At 45.3% G+C, this 21,114-nt stretch overlaps 1 protein-coding gene across 1 annotated transcript in view; it reads right to left on the bottom strand.

Moving 5' to 3' along the window:
- The window catches only part of LOC123765078 (transcription factor Sox-2), a 46,047-nt gene that overhangs the window by 1,098 nt on the left and 23,835 nt on the right, over positions 1-21,114 (bottom strand). Inside the window, exons 2-5 of the mRNA XM_045753511.2 lie at positions 20,552-20,618; positions 8,860-8,940; positions 7,600-8,669; positions 1-1,513 (exon numbers count right to left, since the gene is read on the bottom strand). The exon at positions 1-1,513 is cut by the window's left edge and continues 1,098 nt beyond it. Of these exons, the coding sequence (XP_045609467.2) occupies positions 1,332-1,513; positions 7,600-8,669; positions 8,860-8,940; positions 20,552-20,618 (1,400 nt within the window). The 3' untranslated portion in view covers positions 1-1,331. The remainder of the gene's footprint in view (positions 1,514-7,599; positions 8,670-8,859; positions 8,941-20,551; positions 20,619-21,114) is intronic.

Genomic DNA, 21,114 nt, shown 5'->3' with positions numbered 1-21,114 from the left:
ATGGAACCTTAACGAAATAAATGCCCTAAAATTTTTTTGCAATAAAAAAGTCTAATTAGCAATAAAGGATGCACATTATTTTTAAATAAAATAGGTAATGAACTTTGAGAAAGTAGAGAAGATGTTAGCAGAGCGAGAAAAATAAAAAGTTCTGAAAATGAAAGATGGAAAAACCTTTTTAAAGGGAACAATGTATTTTTAGGGACACATTTTTTTTTAAGAACAGGAAATATTGCACCTGAATGAAAACGGTTGATACTCATAAGGGTTGTTGTTGTTGTTGTTTAAGATTGGAACAAAAAGTTCCAAGTAGCACGGGCTATGGTGAGCCCGTAATACATAGGGGGGGAAGGAGTGAGAGAAAGTCGTGTTTAAGATCTGCATACCACCAACACACTGACGGAGAGAGGCTATATCTTATTAGTACCACAATATGATAATAATTTATTACAATACCGATATTAATATAGAATTATTACATCTAACATTACTACGGTTACGTAAGATCGGAAAATATTGCACATTATTTACGATAATATAAATCTATTTTTTTATTTTTGTGCCAAAACATAAAATAAAATAAAATAACATCAATACACAGGCGATGTATCTACGCCATCTTCAAGTGTATCGCAACACTGCTGTATTCTATAAAGTCGATCCACGCTACAATACACAGCTATTGTGTCTATAATGCCTATATGTGACACAAAACAGGTATTGTGCTTTGATACAGATGTAGCTGTGGATTATATCTGTGTATTTATGATATACAAATATATCCACGTTTCTGCCGGGTTAGATAGAATACAGCCCGGCGAAGCCACAGTGTTTGCCTGAGCACCGCTGAGCGGATTTTTAAACATAATTTTTTTGACTCGCAATGTTAACTACACCGGGAAATGCGCTCCCGAACTGTGTCGTCGTCTTCGTAAGACGCGCGGCCGACGCTGAGATGAAGCTGCTATTGCTGCCTCACTGCAGGCTGGTGTGGCCAGCCCTGTAGAGGGCCCTGGTGCGGCCGGCCCCGTAGAGGGCCCTGGTGCAGCCGGCCCCGTAGAAGGCCCTGGTGCAGCCGGCCCCGTAGACGGCCCTGGTGCGGCCGGCCCCATAGACGACCCTGGTGCGGCCGGCCCCATAAACGGCCCTGGTGCGGCCGGCTCCGTAGACGACCCTGGTGCAGCCGGCCGCATAGACGGCCCTGGTGCGGCCAGCTCCATAGAGGGCCCTGGTGCGGCCGGCTCCATAGCGGGCCCTGGTGCAGCCGACCGCATAGAGGGCCCTGGCGGACCCGTTTAAGCGCGAAGGGAGATATAGTCACCGCCGACCTATCACTGGACGACCGAGGGCGGTGACGCGGAGGTCAGCGTGGGCGTTAACGAGGGCGTGAGGGCTGGGGAAGAGAGGTACTTGGCCTCAGGCCGCACCAGAAAGTAGGAGAGGGCGGCCCTCGGGTCGTGAGGGTAGCCCACTGAGCCCCCCGACGGGTACACGCAGCTGCTGAAGTAATTTCCTGTTTCGGGAAGAGAAGAAAGGTGAAGGAGGCGCTATCGAGACACACATTAATATATGACCAGTCTAGGTGACGCAGGCTTCCAGAGTTACCCCCAGCAGTAACTCTGGGGGTAACTATATATATATATATATATATATATATATATATATATATATATATATATATATATATATATATATATATATATATATATATATATATATATACACACACACAAATAAATAAGTGTGCGTTTTCATCCTATGTTGTTATGTCTGTGAGAAGACATTTTTATTACTTATTAAATAAATACTATATTTAATAACTTTAACATTACTAAACTATAAAAAATATTAGACATGATTGGTAAGGTAATTTAATATAATTACAATTATCGACCGCTTATGTAAGACACCTCAATACTACAGTCACCGGGAGTCTCGAGGGGAATCGACTGAAATACAGCAGCTACAGTAAGACAGATTCTCCTACAGAACCTCCCGGATGCTGTATCTCACGAGAGACTGTAGCCTGAAAGTCGCTAGAAGCGCGCAGGAAAAGCCAAGATCTGCGGATCAGAAATATTTCAGAGTAAACTGCAAATGCCCCGTTTTGCCTAGGTTTACACTTCCCTTTAATATTGTTTTCCTCTCTGACATTATTCCCTTCATGATAATATTCTCCTTGACAATATTCATCCTAATAATATTTCCCCCTTTATAATATACCTCGCCTGATATTTCCACTTTGGTAATATTCTCTCCTTGTAATATTCCCCCTTTGATAATATTACTCATTTGACAATGAACAAATCCACAAGGGCCGTGACGAGGGTTCGAACCAACGTCCGAGAAGATCCTTGACGCTGCCTTAATCGACTGAGCTACGACATGGTCAAAAAGAATTGTTCATTTGATGCCTCGTGCTATTGTGATTTCTCATTTGACAATATTCTCTCTGATAGTATATATTCCTGATAATATTTTATTTTGATAATATCTGCCCCCTCTTATAATATTCCCACTTGATAATATTCACCTCTGAGAATATTATCGAAGCTGAAACTCGAGATTTCGCTGTTTGTGGAACATTTGTCGATATTCCTTGATATTTATAATAGCAAAATTTACCAAGTGAAATTCTGGATGCATGTCAATGAACGCAATATGCAAATTTTCCGAAGGACAGTTTATTGGTACGTTCAACAATATACTCTTAAGCTGTTCGATGAAAGACAACTTGAGGACCAACGGATTATTTTTGGAGTTTTCTCGATTTTTTTAGATATATATTTTTTTTTATATTAGGTGGCACGTGTCTAATGCGTTTATTGATCTCATTTTTGCACTGTTTTATTTCCTCGTTCAATGAAAACAAAATTACGTATAACTTGTCCGTCCATGTTAGCATTTATTTAAATCAATATTGCTTTTCCGAGAGAGCTTGTGTCGTCGTGAAAATATTATATTGCTAAAGCCACAGAGTTCATTCAGTATTCCGAACGTTACAGCGTTTATTCGGTATGCTGAAGGCACAGAGTTCACTCAGTATGCTGAAAGTATAAGGTTCATTCAGTGTGCTACAAGTGTAGAGTTCATTCAGTGAGCTACAAGTATAAAGTTCATTCAGTGTGCTACAAGTATAGAGTTCATTCAGTGAGCTACAAGTATAAAGTTCATTCAGTGTGCTACAAGTGTAGATTTCATTCAGTGAGCTACAAGTATAGAGTTCATTCAGTGAGCTACAAGTATAAAGTTCATTCAGTGTGCTACAAGTGTAGATTTCATTCAGTGAGCTACAAGTATAAAGTTCATTCAGTGTGCTACAAGTATAGAGTTCATTCAGTGAGCTACAAGTATAAAGTTCATTCAGTGAGCTACAAGTATAAAGTTCATTCAGTGTGCTACAAGTATAGAGTTCATTCAGTGAGCTACAAGTATAGAGTTCATTCAGTGTGCTACAAGTATAAAGTTCATTCAGTGTGCTACAAGTATAGAGTTCATTCAGTGAGCTACAAGTATAAAGTTCATTCAGTGTGCTACAAGTATAAAGTTCATTCAGTGTGCTACAAGTGTAGATTTCATTCAGTGAGCTACAAGTATAAAGTTCATTCAGTGTGCTACAAGTATAGAGTTCATTCAGTGAGCTACAAGTATAGAGTTCATTCAGTGTGCTACAAGTACTGGCTCTGAGATCAAGAAGATATCAAGAACTATGCAGCTCCCCAGACGCGGTGAACAAATAACAATATTATCCTAACAGAAGGTCATTTAAGCATCAGTCTGGAGACCCCCAAAAATTTAACAAATGTTCACTTCAACCACTCGAACTTATCAACCAGAATGTTGAGCAAAAAGGGCGAGAATAGCTTGAGCAGTCTCATCCCATAGTGAGTATTTATGTCTCAGTCAAACTACAGATTCAACCTCCTTCCCTCTCAACATCTTTACTACAAATAATTGTAGGGGAAAAAATGCCGTTGAAGCTTCCTATAATGGTGAAGAGGCTGGTTGAGAGGTGGTGGCTGTGACATGAGATGGTTGTGGTATGTGTGTGTGTGTGTGGATGTGAGGTATGTGTGTGTGTGGTTGTAAGAGCCCTGGAAACACAAACCAAAACTGTCTTTATTTTCCGCTTGTTACAACTTGTAATAAAGTTGTTAAATCTTGGCTTAACGTGTTTATGACGTATTAGAACGTTGTTACAACTAGTTATATTGGTTGTTATAACTGGTTAGGAAGTGTTAAAACTTGTTCGAACGTTGTACCAACGTCGTAGTTTCGGTGTGTGTTTGGCGGGAGGTGGTGGTCTGGTGTGGTAGTGGGAAGGGTTGTGGTGAGGTGTGATGTTATTACGAGTTGTGACGAGGATGAGTGAGGTAGCCAGTTATTATGTGATGATGCTGATGGTGTGGAAGATAGACAGTCATATGTGTAAATTCTATTTAGAATAAACAAAACAAAATGACTACAATAATAATATTAATAATAACATTGCGATCTAGCCCTTCAATAATAATTAAACGGCGGCTTGGAGTTACAAATTAATAATAATATTATAAATTTAGTGATAGGCATGTAGCCATTCATCCTCTGGAGGGTTAATAACGCCTCGTCGCGAGCTTACTGACCAACCATCTTACATACACTTCACCGCGTGAACTTAACCCACCACTAACGTAAACTCACAAGGAATATATATCGATAAAAGGGATATATATCCCTGTGTATATATATCCCTCGGGATAATAATAATAATAATGACAATTATATAAAAATAAATCGCGGCAACTGCGGACTGGAAGTGTGTTTACAAACGACACTTGTTAGACCAGCTGCTCGTTCCCCTATGTTTCACCGGGCGAGCTTTACAGGTGTGTCCACTCCTTTGCACGCCTTTGCTGAGTCGTGAGTGGGTGGTGTTGGTCCCTATGGTAGTGAGTGGTGAGGTGGGGTAGTGAGGGAGGGGCGGCGAGGGGCGGCGAGGGGCGGCGAGGTGTGGTAGGAGGTAGCGATTAGGGGGTGCTAGGTGTGGTAGGAGGTAGCGATTGGGGGGTGCTAGGTGTGGTAGGAGGTAGCGATTGGGGGGTGCTAGGTGTGGTAGGAGGTAGCGATTGGGGGGTGCTAGGTGTGGTAGGAGGTAGCGATTGGGGGGTGCTAGGTGTGGTAGTGAGGGGGTTGTGGTAGAAATTAGCGAAGGGGTGAGAAGTGTAGTAGTGACAGGCGGTGATGAGGTGTGAGTTGGGGGGAGGATGAGGTGCCTGAGTGGCAGTGAGGTGTGATTGTGAGGAGACTGGTGGAGAGGCTGTGAAAGGAGATGGTTGTGAGGGGTGTGAGTGTGTGGTTAAGAGAGGTGATGGTTAATTGTTGTATGAGGGGGGGTGTGGCAGTGAGGTATGGTGATGTTATTACGAGTTGTGGTGCGGACGAATGAGGTAGTGTGAGTTATAATAAGAATGGTGCTGGGATGTGGTGATGTTATTGTAGGAGGCAGTGTGTGTGTTGAACAATGGGGTGAGTCTGTAATGTTTATGGTGACAGGGAGTCAGATAAGAAATAGTGACATCACGAACTCACATTGCAATGGCGTAAATAATTCCGGTGATGTGTATATCTGTAATAGTGTCGTGATATAGTGATAAAGTTGAAAATACTGTGATAAAGATAGAATTGTACAGTGCTTTGCGGAACATCAAACCCATTCCTAGTGTTATCCAGATAATATAGTGACAATAGTGGAAATTGTGTGGTGGTGTATTTTATATATATAAATATATAAAGTTTGAAAAAAAATATAATTATAGTGATGATTAAGCAGTGATATATTGATATATGCACAAACCACTATAGTGAACCGCTGAAAATATGGTGACTATCATTAATACACAAAAGTGCTCCCATAGTGATGGTTTAGGGGCATATTGAATATTCTGGTGATGTACTATATACCCAGATGCTTTTAGTGATACATTCTAGTGATATCTTGTGCTTTGCCCGGACGTTGTTAGTGATACATTCTAGTGATATCTTGTGCTTTGCCCGGACGTTGTTAGTGATACATTCTAGTGATATCTTGTGCTTTGCCCGGACGTTGTTAGTGATACATTCTAATGATATACTGTGTACTCGGATGTTTTTAGTGATTGACTTGAGTATAGTGATATGACAAATACCGTATAACGAGCGTATCCCAGTGACGTTACCATTGTAAGGGAATTATGCGAGTGGAAGCACGTTCATGGCTATGTTTAGAAAACACGTAACTATAGTGATCTTTGAAACATGCTGAAAATAAGACGAAAATGATTGTAAAGGGATTTTTAACCCTAATTAAATAAGTGGTTAGACAAAATAAACATTAACTCTTAAAGCTTTATAAAAAAAAAGTGAGTTTTAAGGCTTAGCCATAATATAAGGGTTATTAGTTTAAGACAATATTGAGCAATATGGAGACCGCAAAAGACATTGCGGTCCTTACAAGCAGATGGCATACTGGATACAGTGAACCTACACCATCTCGCTGAGCAGTGAAGGTAAGTACAACACTTATGTGCACACAACTTAGTACAGGAGGAACCTGTCTCGTGTTAGCTGGCTTTAGAGCTTTCCCTTCCCATAGCTCGGCTTAAGACTTGTCTTTGTGTTTGCAGCTAAATTTCAGCGAGCTAATGTGATTAGGTGACTGAGTATACATGTTGTGTCTAAACATACACATCAAAAAATGAAGAAAAAAAAAAGTCTAGGGCGATCCAGGGCGGACGTTTCGGTCCATCCTGGATCGTTATCAAGTCGGGTAATAGAAAGAGAGTAGGAGAGAGACATAAATGAAGTAAGAGGGTGAGATGCATGTAAGAAAAAAAAATAGGTCAGAATAAATTGAAATGTAAGAATAAGATGAAAATTAAGATAACACTAAGCTAAACTGCATCGTTACAGCATCCCTATTCTCTTGATCTGCCACAACGTACAAAATAGTGCTAACCTAACCAGAAATGCACGAACTCAAGCACCCCACCTAACCTAAGATACCGATGCAACCGAAAAAAGTGGATATTAGTGAGCCACTATTTTTCAAAGTGGCTCATAGGATGACGCCAACAGGTCGTTATAAAGACTAATCATCGTTCGTGAGCGAGAGCCCACAACTGTGAACGCCGTGACCTTCCCTGGGTTACTATTGGTCGGTGAAGACGTTAAGGAGTGTATACGAGGACCGGTTGGTAATATTAGCGTCAGACTCTTTACGTTCCGAGCCAACGCACTTCTAGTCGTAGGTTACGTTTGTAACGTTAGCTATATTCAGAATCTATAGCGGCTGGCAACACTATACGAGATTCTTCAAGTATCGTAGAGATTAGTAATGCTGTCTGAAGTGCTTTAATAATATATCTTATTTTATTTGTGCATTGGTCTAAGTATTTTTTATGATTTGCGGGCCGAATGCAAGTGTTCCTTGGTATTAAATTGTATCGCAGTATCGGCTATGAACGTATCTAAGGAGCGCAGTGGTGAGCCGAGTGATTCCCGGACCGATTGGTGGCAATGTCGTGAATCTGAAAATAATTCGTATAATTATAAACAGGTTGAGAAGAGTGTGCTACCTACTGGCCATATCTGCTGCTGAAGCGACGACGGAGTGGTGCGGGGCCGTGGAGGAGTAGATGCTGGTGGCGAGGGCGGCGGCGGGGTAGAAAGGGTGCGGGAGGCGCAGTGCGCCTGGCGGGGAGGGCGCGGGGCACCTGTCGCTGGGGGAGTCAGGCGCGGCTTCAGAGAGCTTCCTCTCTCCATACCTGACGAAAGCTCTCGAATCATCGCTGTTGGACACGTCTGGGTCTTCATCACGGCCGCCAACGTCACAAATTCTCCGCATTTCGCCGTCTCCAGCCGCTGGATCGGTCTCGTTTGGGCTTCTCTCAGGACTGGACTCCCGAGAACGACTGTCGACATCAATCCTCGGGCTGAACGGCGAAGGCGACCGGCTTCTGGAGAGAGGCGGAGAGACGGCCAGCTCCTCCCTCATCCTCCTCTCCCTCTCCAGCGTGTGGAGCTGCTGGAACCGGAGATGTTCCAGCTCGCGCGCCGACAGCCCCAGGTAGGGGTTATCCAGCGGCAGTCTGGAAAGAACACTTGTGGCGGAGACCTCGGACGGGTACTTGGGCACCGGGGACGCCAGGCTGGAGGGCGCCAAGTTCGGAGACGCCGGATGGGGGATCGGAGAGGATAGACCGGAATGGTTGAGACTGGCGGTGACCCTCGATGCGGGCAATCCGGAGGACGAGGCCAGGTGAGGCGAGGTCAAGTGAGACGGGAGTGGCGACGACGATAACCTGGATAGACTGAAGACATCGTGAGGCGTGAGCCTGGAGAAGAGGGAAGACTCGACGGAGGCCATCTTGGAGAGTGTCATGGCCTCCGAGGTGGGCAGCTTGGAGAGTGCCAGAGCGTCGGGGGAGGTCATCCTGGAGAGGACGCCGGGGTCCATGTGCGGGTAGTGGAGACCAGAGAGGTGGGGGGAGAAGAGGGGCGGGGGAGGCAGCAGGGAGCGGGCCAGGTCCCCGTGAGTCTTGTCGTGTGGCCCCGCGTGGCCCCCGGGGGGCGCCAACAGGTGGGGCGGAGGGTAGAAGGGGCGCAGACCCTCAAGCATGGGCGGGAACATTGGCAGCTGGAAGTGGTATCTGAAGAAAAACAAAAGACTGTAACCTTTTAGGGCACGTCAATACCCTACTCCTAACATGGCGAATATATCAATTTTTTGTTTAATTTTGCCCCGAGGGGGCGAGTGTATTGGGCAGCGTTCAATATATCATGAGATTCAGTTATAAAAGGTGTGTTTTTTTTGGCACATGAGGAACGACCAGGACCCACCTGCTGTCCTTCTTGGCCAGACTCTTGGCCTTACGCCTGGGACGGTACTTGTAGTCAGGGTGTTCCTTCATGTGGAGCGCCCTGCCCGGGGGTACAGAGAACAACAGTCAGCGCCTCATAGTCCACATTGTATAGCGGGGCAAGGGTGGGTGTGTGTGTGTGTGTGTGTGTGTGTGTGTGTGTGTGTGTGTGTGTGTGTGTGTGTGTGTGTGTGTGTGTGGAAACAGGGAGAGGATAAAAAAAAAAACTTACATGAATGAAACTTTTCGAAAATTGCAAGTTTTTCGTCTTTTAAAACTAAAATGCAATATAAATAAACCATAAACTACCTAGAGAACTCTTCAGTATAATCTCTCTCTACAACATCCTCTTAGCGACAGGGAGAGTAGGGGATGGCACGGGGGTTTAAACTTTAAACAAACCAACAACAGACGAATCGCCCCTCCTCGCTAACCCCCCCCCCTCTCCATGAAAACACAAACTGGCGAGGATTTCAACAAAAGTCACATATACAAACACAAAACAACTGACTACGTTCGCTTAGGGGGAGCAGCTGTAGGCAGAGTCTCGAGTGGACACGGACAAGGACGAGCAGAGGGGGGGGGGGGTCACGTACAAGGACGAGCAGGAAGGGTCACGGTCAAGGACGAGCAGAAGGGACACGTACAAGGACGAGCAGGAGGGCTCGCGGTCAAGGACGAGCAGAGGGGTGGGGTCACGGACAAGGACGAGCAGAGGGGGGGGGTGTCACGTACAAGGACGAGCAGAGGGGGGACACGGACAAGGACGAGCAGGAGCGGTCACGGACAAGGAGAATAACTCGCACATTATCCACCCGATGCCTCGCGGAATATGAATCCCTTCTCCCTGTCTCTTAGCAAGAGGGGAAAAAGGAAGATATATATACCAGGAGAGAGTGTAACTGTACTCACATAGTTGTGCTTGCAGGGGTTGAGCTTCGACTCTTTGGTCCCGCTTCTCAGCCACCAATCACCTGGAGTACTGGTTCCTGAGCCTATTGACCTCTATTATATCTACGTTTGAAACTGTGGCTCATTTGGAAACAAAGTTCCCCCCGCCCCCCCCCCCCTGTGTCCTTGTGCGATTACCTTCCGTGCTAAATAATTTGTCTGTATCTACTCTGTTACTTCCTCTGAAAATATTGTAGGTGGTAATTATGTCTCTCTCTCCTAACTCGTCATTTCAGTGACGTGAGGTTTAATTTCAGTAGACTTTCCTCGTAGCTTATACCTTTCAGCTCGGGGACTATAGTCTGGTGGAATACCTCTGAACTTTTTTTCTAACTTTGTCTTGTGTTTGATTAGATACGAACTCCAGGCTGGAGCCGCATACACAAGGACTGGTCTGATATATGATGTATACAAGGATCTTTATCACAAGTTTCTAAAGGCAGTTCTTATGTTGGCCAGTTTCAGGTATGCCGCTGATGAAATCCTTTTCATGCAGGTTTTAGGGGACAGTTCCGGCGTGGTATCAACCCCCAGATCTTTCTCTCGTCCCAATACCTGAAGGAATTCTTCTCCCAAATGGTACCTTGTATCCCGCCTTCTGCTCCCTACACTTATTTTAATCACTTTATATTTGCTTGAGTAGACTCTAGTAGACATTTGCTGGACCATTCTTTCAGTCTGTCTAGGTCATCTTGTAGTCTCTTGCTATCCCTCTCTGTGTTAATCCTTCTAATAATTTTAGCATCAGCAAACATTGAGAGGAATGAATTACCTTCTGGAAGATAGTTAACGTATATCACAAATAGGATAGGTCCGAGTACAGAACCCTGTGGGACTCTGTGATATTTCTCCATTCTCAAGTCTCTTCCCTCACAGTAACTCTGTTATCTGTTGCTAAGGTACTCCTTTCTCCAATGAAGCATCTTCCCTATTATTCCTGCCTGTTTCTCCAACTTATGCAGCAGCCTCTTTTGAGGCACTGTATCAATAGTTTCAACAAGTAAATGCAGTCTGCCCACCCTTCTCTTTCTTGCTCAATGTTTCTCACCTGGTCATAGAACTCTGTTAAACCTGTGAGACGCAATTTAATGCCTCCTGCCGGTTACCCCTTTTTTTTGTATATTGGGACTACATTAGCTGTCTTCCATATTTCTGGCAGGTCTCCTGTCTCCAGTGATTTACTTTACACTTTAGCGAGTGGCATGCAAAGTGCTTCGGCACCTTCGTTAATATCCTCGGTCAGATTCTGTCAGGTCCTACAACGTTAGTCACTTCCAGTTCTAGTAAATAGCTCTTAACCTAATCTTTGGCAATTTCAAAATCTGCCAAGGCTGCTTTTTTTATCCTAATTTCTCTTAAGTTTACGGACTTCTGCATACTCCCTCTTTTTTGTGTGTGTATGTGTGGGTGAATGTGCGCGTGTGCGTGTTCGTGTGTGCGCGCGTGTGTGTGTGCGCGCGCGTGTGTGTGTGTGTGTGTGTGTGTGTGTGTGTGTGTGTGTGTGTGTGTGTGTGTGTGTGTGCGTGTGTGTGTGTGCGTGTGTTGGGGGCTGAACTGAAGGTAAAGATGGCTGTGGGCTCATCACTCGGCCCTTGTGTGTCATCTGGGTGTATTGTGGCCCATTTAGCTGCTATTGTCATCCCATTCCTTGCCCTTGTTTTATTTCCCCCCCGCCACTCACATCGGACTCGAGGAACATCTCCTCCTAAGGTCTTGCGTCGTCGATGGTACAGAGTAATTCTCGCCCGCAATAGCATACTAGAGTAGCATTATCTTGCCTCTGAATATCGGACCCGGGCCGGCTGAAAAGGAGAGTTAACGCCCGAGGCCTTTTGTGTTTGATTTACTCCCTAAAAAAATGGGGATTTCGCTTTTGTAAGCCTGATTTTATATTACTCTCTTGTCTCAGCAGAAGAAGTGGTGACAACGCGCACTTCGGACAATGTGCTGGACAAAGTGAGAAATCCTATGTTTACAGGTGGAATATCTTGACCGCCTGTGACAGCTGGCATGTCTTGACCGCCTGTGACAGCTGGCATGTCTTGACCGCCTGTGACAGCTGGCATGTCTTGACCGCCTGTGACAGCTGGCATGTCTTGACCGCCTGTGACAGCTGGCATGTCTTGACCACCTGTCACAGGTGGCATATCTTGACCGCCTGTTACAGGTGGCATATCTTCACCACCTGTCACAGCTGGCATGTCTTGACCGCCTGTTACAGGTGGCATATCTTGACCACCTGTGACAGGTGGCATATCTTGACCGCCTGTTACAGGTGGCATATCTTCACCACCTGTCACAGCTGGCATGTCTTGACCGCCTGTTACAGGTGGCATATCTTGACCGCCTTTGACAGGTGGCATATCTTGACCGCCTGTGACAGGTGGCATGTCTTGACCACCTGTCACAGCTGGCATATCTTGACCACCTGTCATTACAAATTGTGTCAGAATGTTCTTCCACGAGATATTCCAGTGTGTGGCACGAGATCAAATTATACGCCTGTTACACAATATGTTTTAAACTGTTGATAAAATGCAATGAATTATGAAATAAAATATTGTGTGTGTGTGTGTGGATGTGTATGTGTGTTTGGGGGGGGGGGTGGATTATAAATGTATAATTAGCTATGTACAGTAACAATAGCAAATTAGCTCGCTATGGCCCTTTGCATATTTCATAATGAAATGCTTTATGTGTGAATGAATAAAGGCATCTCAAGCAGAGGGGAGGGGGGGGGGGCGGTAACAGTGTGGAACACTTTACAATATGCAGCCATTTAATGTCTCAGTTTGCTCTCTCTTTCTTTCTCCCTTTTTTGTTCTTTCTCTTCCTCTTTTTTTAAACTGATACTAGGGTTCATTAGGGCCATCAGTCGGGATACCTAGTGAAACTGCAAGCAAGAGCTGGTATCCTACCTCAGCTCGTATCTAGCCTGCGCCTAGAGACTCATTTCATGAGATTATAATTGGAATTAAGAATATTATTTCAATCTGTGTAACAATCATATAAGGAACAGGATGAGCCAGAAGCCAACTATGTGCAGGCAGAACCTTCATGTGATCGGCTGACTTGATCGCCCGAGTATCAACCTTTTGAGCGAACAACTTCCAGATTCGAGTCAGCTTAAGAGTACTGATGGAGTAATGTTCTTGAGAAAGGCAGTTCCAGTATGAGGCTGTTGATGACAGAGAGCGGCTTGTGTTACGGGTGCCAACTACTGGTTGTCCACGAAGTTGGGTTAGGTGCAGAACTTTGAAAATGTTTGCCTTGTACGTAAGAGTTAGTCCACCAACATCACGGTGTTGATAGAGGTTCTCTCTGTTTCTCTCTCTGTCTTTCTCTCCGCTTTCCAGAACTGTTTAAGGCACACACTAATACACTTCCACGCAAGCTGTTGTGGCGTGTGCAGACAATCTCTTTGACGGGTGAGCGTTACTGTTGTCTGGGCGGCCCGGAGCAAGACCTTGTCCTCTGCCGCTGGTGTCTTCTCCGGCGCACGTTCCTACCTTCGACGCAGGTTCGAATCCTCGTCACGGCCCTTGTGGATTTGTTCATTTGATGCATCACGTTAGTGTGATCTCTGTGTGTGTGATTCCTACCTTCACCTCATTGTTCACCCAACACTCAGTTCTCCGGGTGCGCATAACATCATCTGTTTTGTTTGTCGTGCTGTTCTTCACGCGAGTGAGAGTCTCCTCTCTTTCCCTGTTGTTCCGTTGTGGAGACAGTGTGAACAACTGGCCCGTTTGTTCTCGTTTGAGCAGCAGTTTGTTAATCTGTTATTACAACAAGGGCAAAAGAACCCAAACATGAAAGGGCAGAAGGCCAATTGGACCATGTATGACAGCTTTAATTATTGTACAACCAAAGTTATATATATATATATATATATATATATATATATATATATATATATATATATATATATATATATATATATATATAACATTTGGAGGCCTTGGAGCTTAGTAGAGGAAATACAGCCAAGCAGGAGCATACACACACACACACACACACACACACACACACACACACACACACACACACACACACACACACACACACACACAGCATACGTTCATCCCCATCCAACCCGCAACCAAAAAACAAAACAAATATAACACCACCACCACAGCATCGTCCAACACCACCACAACACCAGCCAACCATAACACCACAACACCACAACACCGCACCACAACACCAGCCAACCATAACACCACAACACCAAGCCAGCGTTATCAGCTGATCTTGTTACCCAGTGCCATTATCTCCTGATAACTATCTCTTTCATCTTGTGAGGCAGGCTCTGGTGGGACTGGGGGGGCCCCAAACACGGAAATTCCTCATGTCGATAACCGGCAATTGTTTCCAATGTATGTTCTGGAGTCGTTGCAGATATTCTCTTGACGTGATCATTGACGTGGACATTTGGTCTTCACTGAGGATAAAGAAACCTCAAGTCTAAGGTTTATACTCAAGACATAAACTCCAAAATCAAGTTGGAATAAAAATCATCAGGCAAAATGAGGTGGGGGAAGGGGGGGGGGGAGGTTATTCAAAATTGCAAAAAAACAGGCTTCCTGTCCCCAACTGTGAAGACTCTAACCCATGTTGCGTAAAGTGTCTTCTGTACTCTCGGTTTGGCATACATTAATGATCTATATACATTGTCTCAAGGTTGTAACTTTGAACACAAATGAACACTGGCACATCGTGTGTTTCAGGACGTAGTATGACTACACAGAACTAGAGAAGATTGTGTGAACGAACGATTGTTTGTTCACCTAATCCACTGATAGCTTTTCCTGATGCCATGATGTGGCACTAAATATGTGGCTCTGTGGGGCTGGGCAAGCTTTATGTGGAGCCACGGTTCACCTGGCGTTCTCCTTTGCCACTACAACTGTTCTCTACCCGGCACCATCTACTACCACTATAGCCACCACTACTATCACCACTACCACCACAACTACAGCCACTACCACCACCACCACCACCAGGTTTTCAAGAAGCATTTGACACTGTGCCGCATTAGAGACTGGTGTACAAGGCTGAGAAGAGGTCCCAAGCAGGCGAAATGTAACAAGTAGGGGTCCCACGAGGCTCGATCCTGGGTCCGCTGCTTTCCCTAATTTATGCGACCGACCTCCATGTAGGAGTGAGCTCGTACATGTCAAAGTTTGCACGTGACGCAAAGCTGTTTAGAAATGTAAACATGAGAGAAGTACTGCAGAAAATTACAGGAGGACGCTCAACACCAGGAGTTGGCAAACAAATGGTGGTTTGAATTCAATCTCAGCAGGTGTAAGGAAGATGAGCAAGGGAGAAATGAGACCAGGAGGCGTCTACACCATAAGGGGAAGGTTATCTTGAGATGATTTCGGGGCTTAGCGTCCCCGCGGACGCTAAGCGGGGGACGCTAAGCTCCGAAATCGACCTCGAAAATCGTCCGACGAAATCGGACCAACGAAATCGGTCCTTGACCAGGCCTCCTTTTTTTTTTACACCCCCCCCCCCCCACCCCACTCTGTCTGTCTGTCTGTCTGTCTGTCTGTCTGTCTGTCTGTCTCTCTCTCTCTCTCTCTCTCTCTCTCTCTCTCTCTCTCTCTCTCTCTCTCTCTCTCTCTCTCTCTCTCTCTCTCTCTCTCTCTCTCTCTCTCTCTCTCTCTCTTCCCCTCTCCCCCCCCCCCCTCACCTCTCTCTCTCCCCCTCTCCCCCCTCTCCACCCCCTCACCTCTCCCTCCCTCCCTATCCCGTAGCGCCGTTGCCCTGAAGACACCAGTGGGCCGGGACGGGTAACTAGCACCAGATGTTTTTCTATCCATCTCACTCTGTTCCATCCCTCGTCATCTGCACACCCCTGATCACTCCTTACAAGCCCTATCCAGGCTTGTAAGATCTACTGGTTGATCAGTTCAGCAACCAGGAGGCCTGGTCGACGACCGGGCCGCGGGGACGCTAAGCCCCGGAAGCACCTCAAGGTAACCAGGCTGAGTGACGACCACCGTCACACTGACCGATGGTTTTACTACTAGATCTGAATATTGGGTTCCTAACCAAAAGAACAGAGAAATAATATATATATAATATATGATTGAGGTTGTGTTCTTTTGAGAGCTGACACCAGTAATCAACATCCAGAGGAATTCGACGTCGAGCATACAGCTGTGGGATGTATTCGATGTATGAGAGAGAGAGAGAGAGAGAGAGAGAGAGAGAGAGAGAGAGAGAGAGAGAGAGAGAGAGAGAGAGAGAGAGAGAGAGAGAGAGAGAGAGAGAGAGAGAAGGGAGTTTTTCATAATACCTGCTAATTTGAGTGCGACCCCCTACCTTGTTGAGCACCCAGTGAACTGTGTGTTCCGTTATTACCTGATTTGCATAATAGTTGCCAAGTATTTTTTTATTTTAATTTTATTTCGATCATTTCATATTTTTCATACAGACCTTTCAGCAGCCAACTATAAACCAGGTGGGAAGACATGAGGGGCTCTATAGAGGCACGTTTATGGTGTCTCTAGCTCTATGGTGCGTTAGTTTTATGGTACGTCTAGCTCTATGAGGGCTCTGGCTAGAGCCTGTTGTGATCCAATTAAGACATAGTAGAGTGGGTAGGAGGACGACACGGGAGACATCTCCCGTTACGCAGGGTGCAGGAGCACCTTCACAGATCTCCATTATCAGCTAATGGCTCAAAACGGCCACCACTTACGGGCTATTCATGCCCGTGCCACCTTTTGGGTGGCTTAATCTTCATCAATCAATCGGCAGGAGGAGTAACAAACATGACGGCTACAGATATGAGAGTAAACAAAAGGATACCAGGGAAGGATAGATGGAAAAGTGGAGCCCGAGGAGAGGATTGAACACTAGGATAGACTATCATTGATAGGGTAGTCACAGTGGTCACGTTTATATATATATATATATATATATATATATATATATATATATATATATATATATATATATATATATATATATATATATGTATGTATTGTGTGTGTGTATTTTGAATTTGCGTAGTTGGCCAGCTGGCTGAACTCTAGATAGATTGTACAATTGTTCCCTCACTGATAACGTTTGAAGAGACTTACATTAAGGCCTAGGGTTAATGACTGTTAAAGGCTAAAGGGGGGGGGGGTGGACGTACCCCCCCCCTGTTAATGGTGGTAAATATTGAGCACTTGTGACGACACTTTACTAATTTTGACTGTCATTTGCAAGGAGATAAGTAGACCAAAAAGGTAAAATTATCAAGATAAAACGATAAGCCACTTTTGGCTCTATAGCACTTGGAAGGTATGGTGACATCACACTATGAGCTGGGATATAAGAACCAAGTGAAGGGACGTTTGTGATTACGGGCTCACCATAGCCAGTGCTACATGGACATTTCGTTATAAGTAGCTAAATAAAAAACAACATTAGGGACGGTGTGTGTAACCACTTAAACGGAAGTGCATATATGTTGGTTATCATTATAAATGATAACCGGCAAGAAATGTGGCAGGTAGAAAAAAAAAAATAATACGACCATCGAGGATCAAACGTCAATCCTGTAGGAATCCAAGACAAAGAATGATATATACACCATTGAAAATAAATAGATCTTCTATCTTAAAAACCGTGACAGAAAACGTCCAGGAAATTATGTCGAGTGTTGTGTTAATGGGTCAGCACTTGTGGTGTCTGTTATCTACATTATCGTTCAACGAAGGCTGATAAGCGGACACATGCTGATTTCTCTCGTCAACAAACACAAGGTCACCGGGCCATTTTGCCTGGTAATTTTCTCATGACCTGTAAAATAATGTCAGTGATGGATCGTATTGATTCTATTTTGGCTTGGTCTCTCTCTCTCACTCTTCCGTCTCGACCGTTCTGTTCTCTCTCTTGGTGAACAGTTATGTGCTTAGTGTTCAGGCAGTGAACGCGCTGATGCGAGGACCTTGAACTGATAGCCGTGAGAGAAGGCCAACTGGTGTGCAATTTGGATTCGAATGAATGTAAAATATAAGCACACGTTCAGTCCTAAGGTCAAGGCTTTTGAGACTTGACGATGTTCTATGATCCTCAATAATATCTTGGTAAAATGTGGAAGAATCTGTATTTTTTGGTGTACTAACTCACTCTCTCTCTCTCTCTCTCTCTCTCTCTCTCTCTCTCTCTCTCTCTCTCTCTCTCTCTCTCTCTCTCTCTCTCTCTCTCTCTCTCTCTCTCTATATATATATATATATATATATATATCCATGTACACAAATACATATACAAATCAATAATCTTAAGTATCACAAATGATTCAACAAGAGGCTCATAACAGTCACTATACAAGACACTTTACATCTATAGTGTCACTATACAAGACACTTTACATCTATAGTGAGTCACACAGTTACTAGTCTTGCTGCACACCCGCCCAACTGGGCGGCAGCTTTACAGTCAGCAGATTTTGAATACTTCTCTAAGATTCCTGGCAGTACATCTTTATGAATGAAGTGCTGACACATTTCTTGGACTCCATTGATGGTGTTATCTCTGAATTCTGTAGTCCTAAGGGCTTGGAGCGCGATTCCTGGTCGATACAAAAACAAATAGTTTCTTTCGCCATGATGCGCCTGTTCACCTAGCAGTAAATAGGTACCTGGGAGTCACATAGCCGCTACGGGCTGCATCCTATGTGTGTGTGTGTGTGTTTGTGTTACAGAGAAATATATAATAGATATGATAAGAAAAAAAAGTCGGGGTTGAGTACATTTGACATTTGACGGCAAGAAAGGCGGGGTCCAAGAGCTAATAGCTCGATCCTGCAGGCACAAGTTGTAAATATAAATATTCAATACACACACATCTACCCTAAACGTCTTGACATACTGTACTTGTATAAGTTAACACGACCGTGAACTGACAATTTATTACCGCTTACATAATTTGTAGTCAGGTATACGAGTGACTACAAATTAAGGGCAGACGAGGAGTCACAATAACGTGGCTGAAAAATGTTGACCAAACCACACACTGGAAAATGAAGAGACGACGACGTTTCGGTCCGTCCTGGACCATTCGATTGTCGATTGTCCATTTTACAAATTAGTTACACCTGTGCCAGGTGTTTAGTTAGCATGATGTCAGGTGTTCAAGTGGTATGATGTCAGGTGTTCGAGTGTTATGATGTCAGGTGTTTAGATGTATCACATAATACGACTCGTGTCTCAATCGACCCACGTTTAACAAGGCCGTTCACCCCTGACCCACGTTTAACAAGGCCGTTCACCCCTGACCCACGTTTAACAAACCCGTCCGTTTAGCACGAACAAAATATCATAGGCTCATAACGAGGCTCAAATCACGCCACGAAACAATTGCAACAGGCACTCTTTGTTTTTTTTTGGCCCCTTCAAGGTTGGCTCGGGTATTAGCTCTCCGTGGCACGGTCGCCTGGCCCTCCTCCACCCCGGCACTCATGAGGGCCATGCGCACTCACGTAGTCTATTGTCCTCCCATCCTCCACCGCCCCATTGTTGCGGCTGCTCTAACACCTCGACCTGCATGGTGGTGCATTGTGGGGGCAGATGGTGTGGCTGCCACTGTGGACAACCCGGCCAATTCCACCTCCAAGCTTGGGATGCTGGGGGGGGGGGGGATGAGGGCTAAGATGCTGGGGGAGGTGGGATGATGAGGGCTGGGATGCTTGTGATGTGGGCTGGGACCGGTCTGGGTTGGTATATATGCTGTAGACTGAGGCTCTTCAACGAATAGTTTGGTTTTCAAATGAAAATTTGCACACACTCCTCCAACAAGCCCAGAGTGGGAGATAGACACAGCGAGACAGAGAGAGGAGAGAGGGAAGGGCAGTGTGAGTGAGAGGGAGGATATCAATGAGAGAGAGAGAGAGGGAGAGAGAGAGAGAGAGAGAGAGAGAGAGAGAGAGAGAGAGAGAGAGAGAGAGAGAGAGAGAGAGAAAGAGAGAGAGAGAGAGACAGTGAGAGGGAGAGATGCAGAGGCAGAGAGAGAGACTATGAGAGGGAGAGATGAAGAGAGATACAATAAGAACAGAGAAAGATGCAGAGACATTTAGAGACAGTGAGATTGGGATAGACTGAGATGCAGACATAACGTGAAAGTGAGAGACAGCGAGAGAGAAAAAATATGAACGACGCTCAGGTGCCTTGTTTCTCCAGTTGCCAAGCAGGCATGGCTGTGTGTAATTACCTAAGTGTAGTTACCTAAGTGTAGTTACAGGGTGAGAGCTACGTTCGTGGTGTCCCGTCTGCCCGGTAGTCTTCGTCCAGTGATGCTTTGAAACTACTGATTGCTTTGGCCTCCACCCCCACCTTGTTTGACGTGGTCTGTCAAAGCACTCTGTTTGCAGGTGTAAACTTTATAATTTTTTTTTTCCGCCAGCTTTGTTCCCTTAGTTCGAACCTATGTCCCTTTGTTCTTAAAGCTGCAGTTTGAAAAAAATTGTACTTTGTCAATATTGTAGATTTCTGTTACTATTTTGTAAGTAGTGATTATATCACCTGGAAATTAGAGAGCTGGTAGTTAGGAGTGCCAGAATGGAATTATTCTCTCCAATTGATGGAACTTTGTGTGTGTGTGTGTGTGTGTGTGTGTGTGTGTGTGTGTGTGTGTGTGTGTGTGTGTGTGTGTGTGTGTGTTTTAGTGTTTTATGAGGAAGAGGAACCAGCGAGAGAAGATGTTCTTAAGGGTCTCACCTGAGTCTCTTAGCCTCGTCGATGAAGGGTCGCTTCTCAGCATCCGTCAGCAGCTTCCACTCAGCACCTACAGGAGATATAGACCGTGGTCAGTGAATCTCCGCGCCATCCTTCCTAGCTAACATACCTGCCTGAGTAACCGGCATACCTGCCTTCCTTGACCCCATGGAACATGAACACTGTGGACCCTCCACCACAGCCACCATGGACCCCCACAGCCACAATGGGTCCCCACAGCTACCATGGGACCCCCACAGCCACCATGGACCCCCCACAGCTACCATGGGTCCCCACAGCTACCATGGGACCCCCCACAGCTACCATGGACTCCCACAGCTACCATGGGACCCCCACAGCTATCATGGGACCCCCACAGCCACCATGGGACTCTCACAGCTACCATGGGACCCCCACAGCTACCATGGACCCCCACAGCCACCATGGAACCCCCACAGCCACCATGGACCCCCACAGCTACCAGGGGGACACACACACCCCTCGTCCCTCCCCAGAACGTCGCCACAGCAACACCACCACAGCGCATGACACTCTGGGGGTAACTA

Source organism: Procambarus clarkii, chromosome 29, assembly GCF_040958095.1.
Source record: "Procambarus clarkii isolate CNS0578487 chromosome 29, FALCON_Pclarkii_2.0, whole genome shotgun sequence".
NCBI classification, from domain to species: domain Eukaryota; kingdom Metazoa; phylum Arthropoda; class Malacostraca; order Decapoda; family Cambaridae; genus Procambarus; species Procambarus clarkii.
Note: the sequence above shows the minus strand (reverse complement) of the source record. Positions and strands in the feature narration are given on the sequence as shown.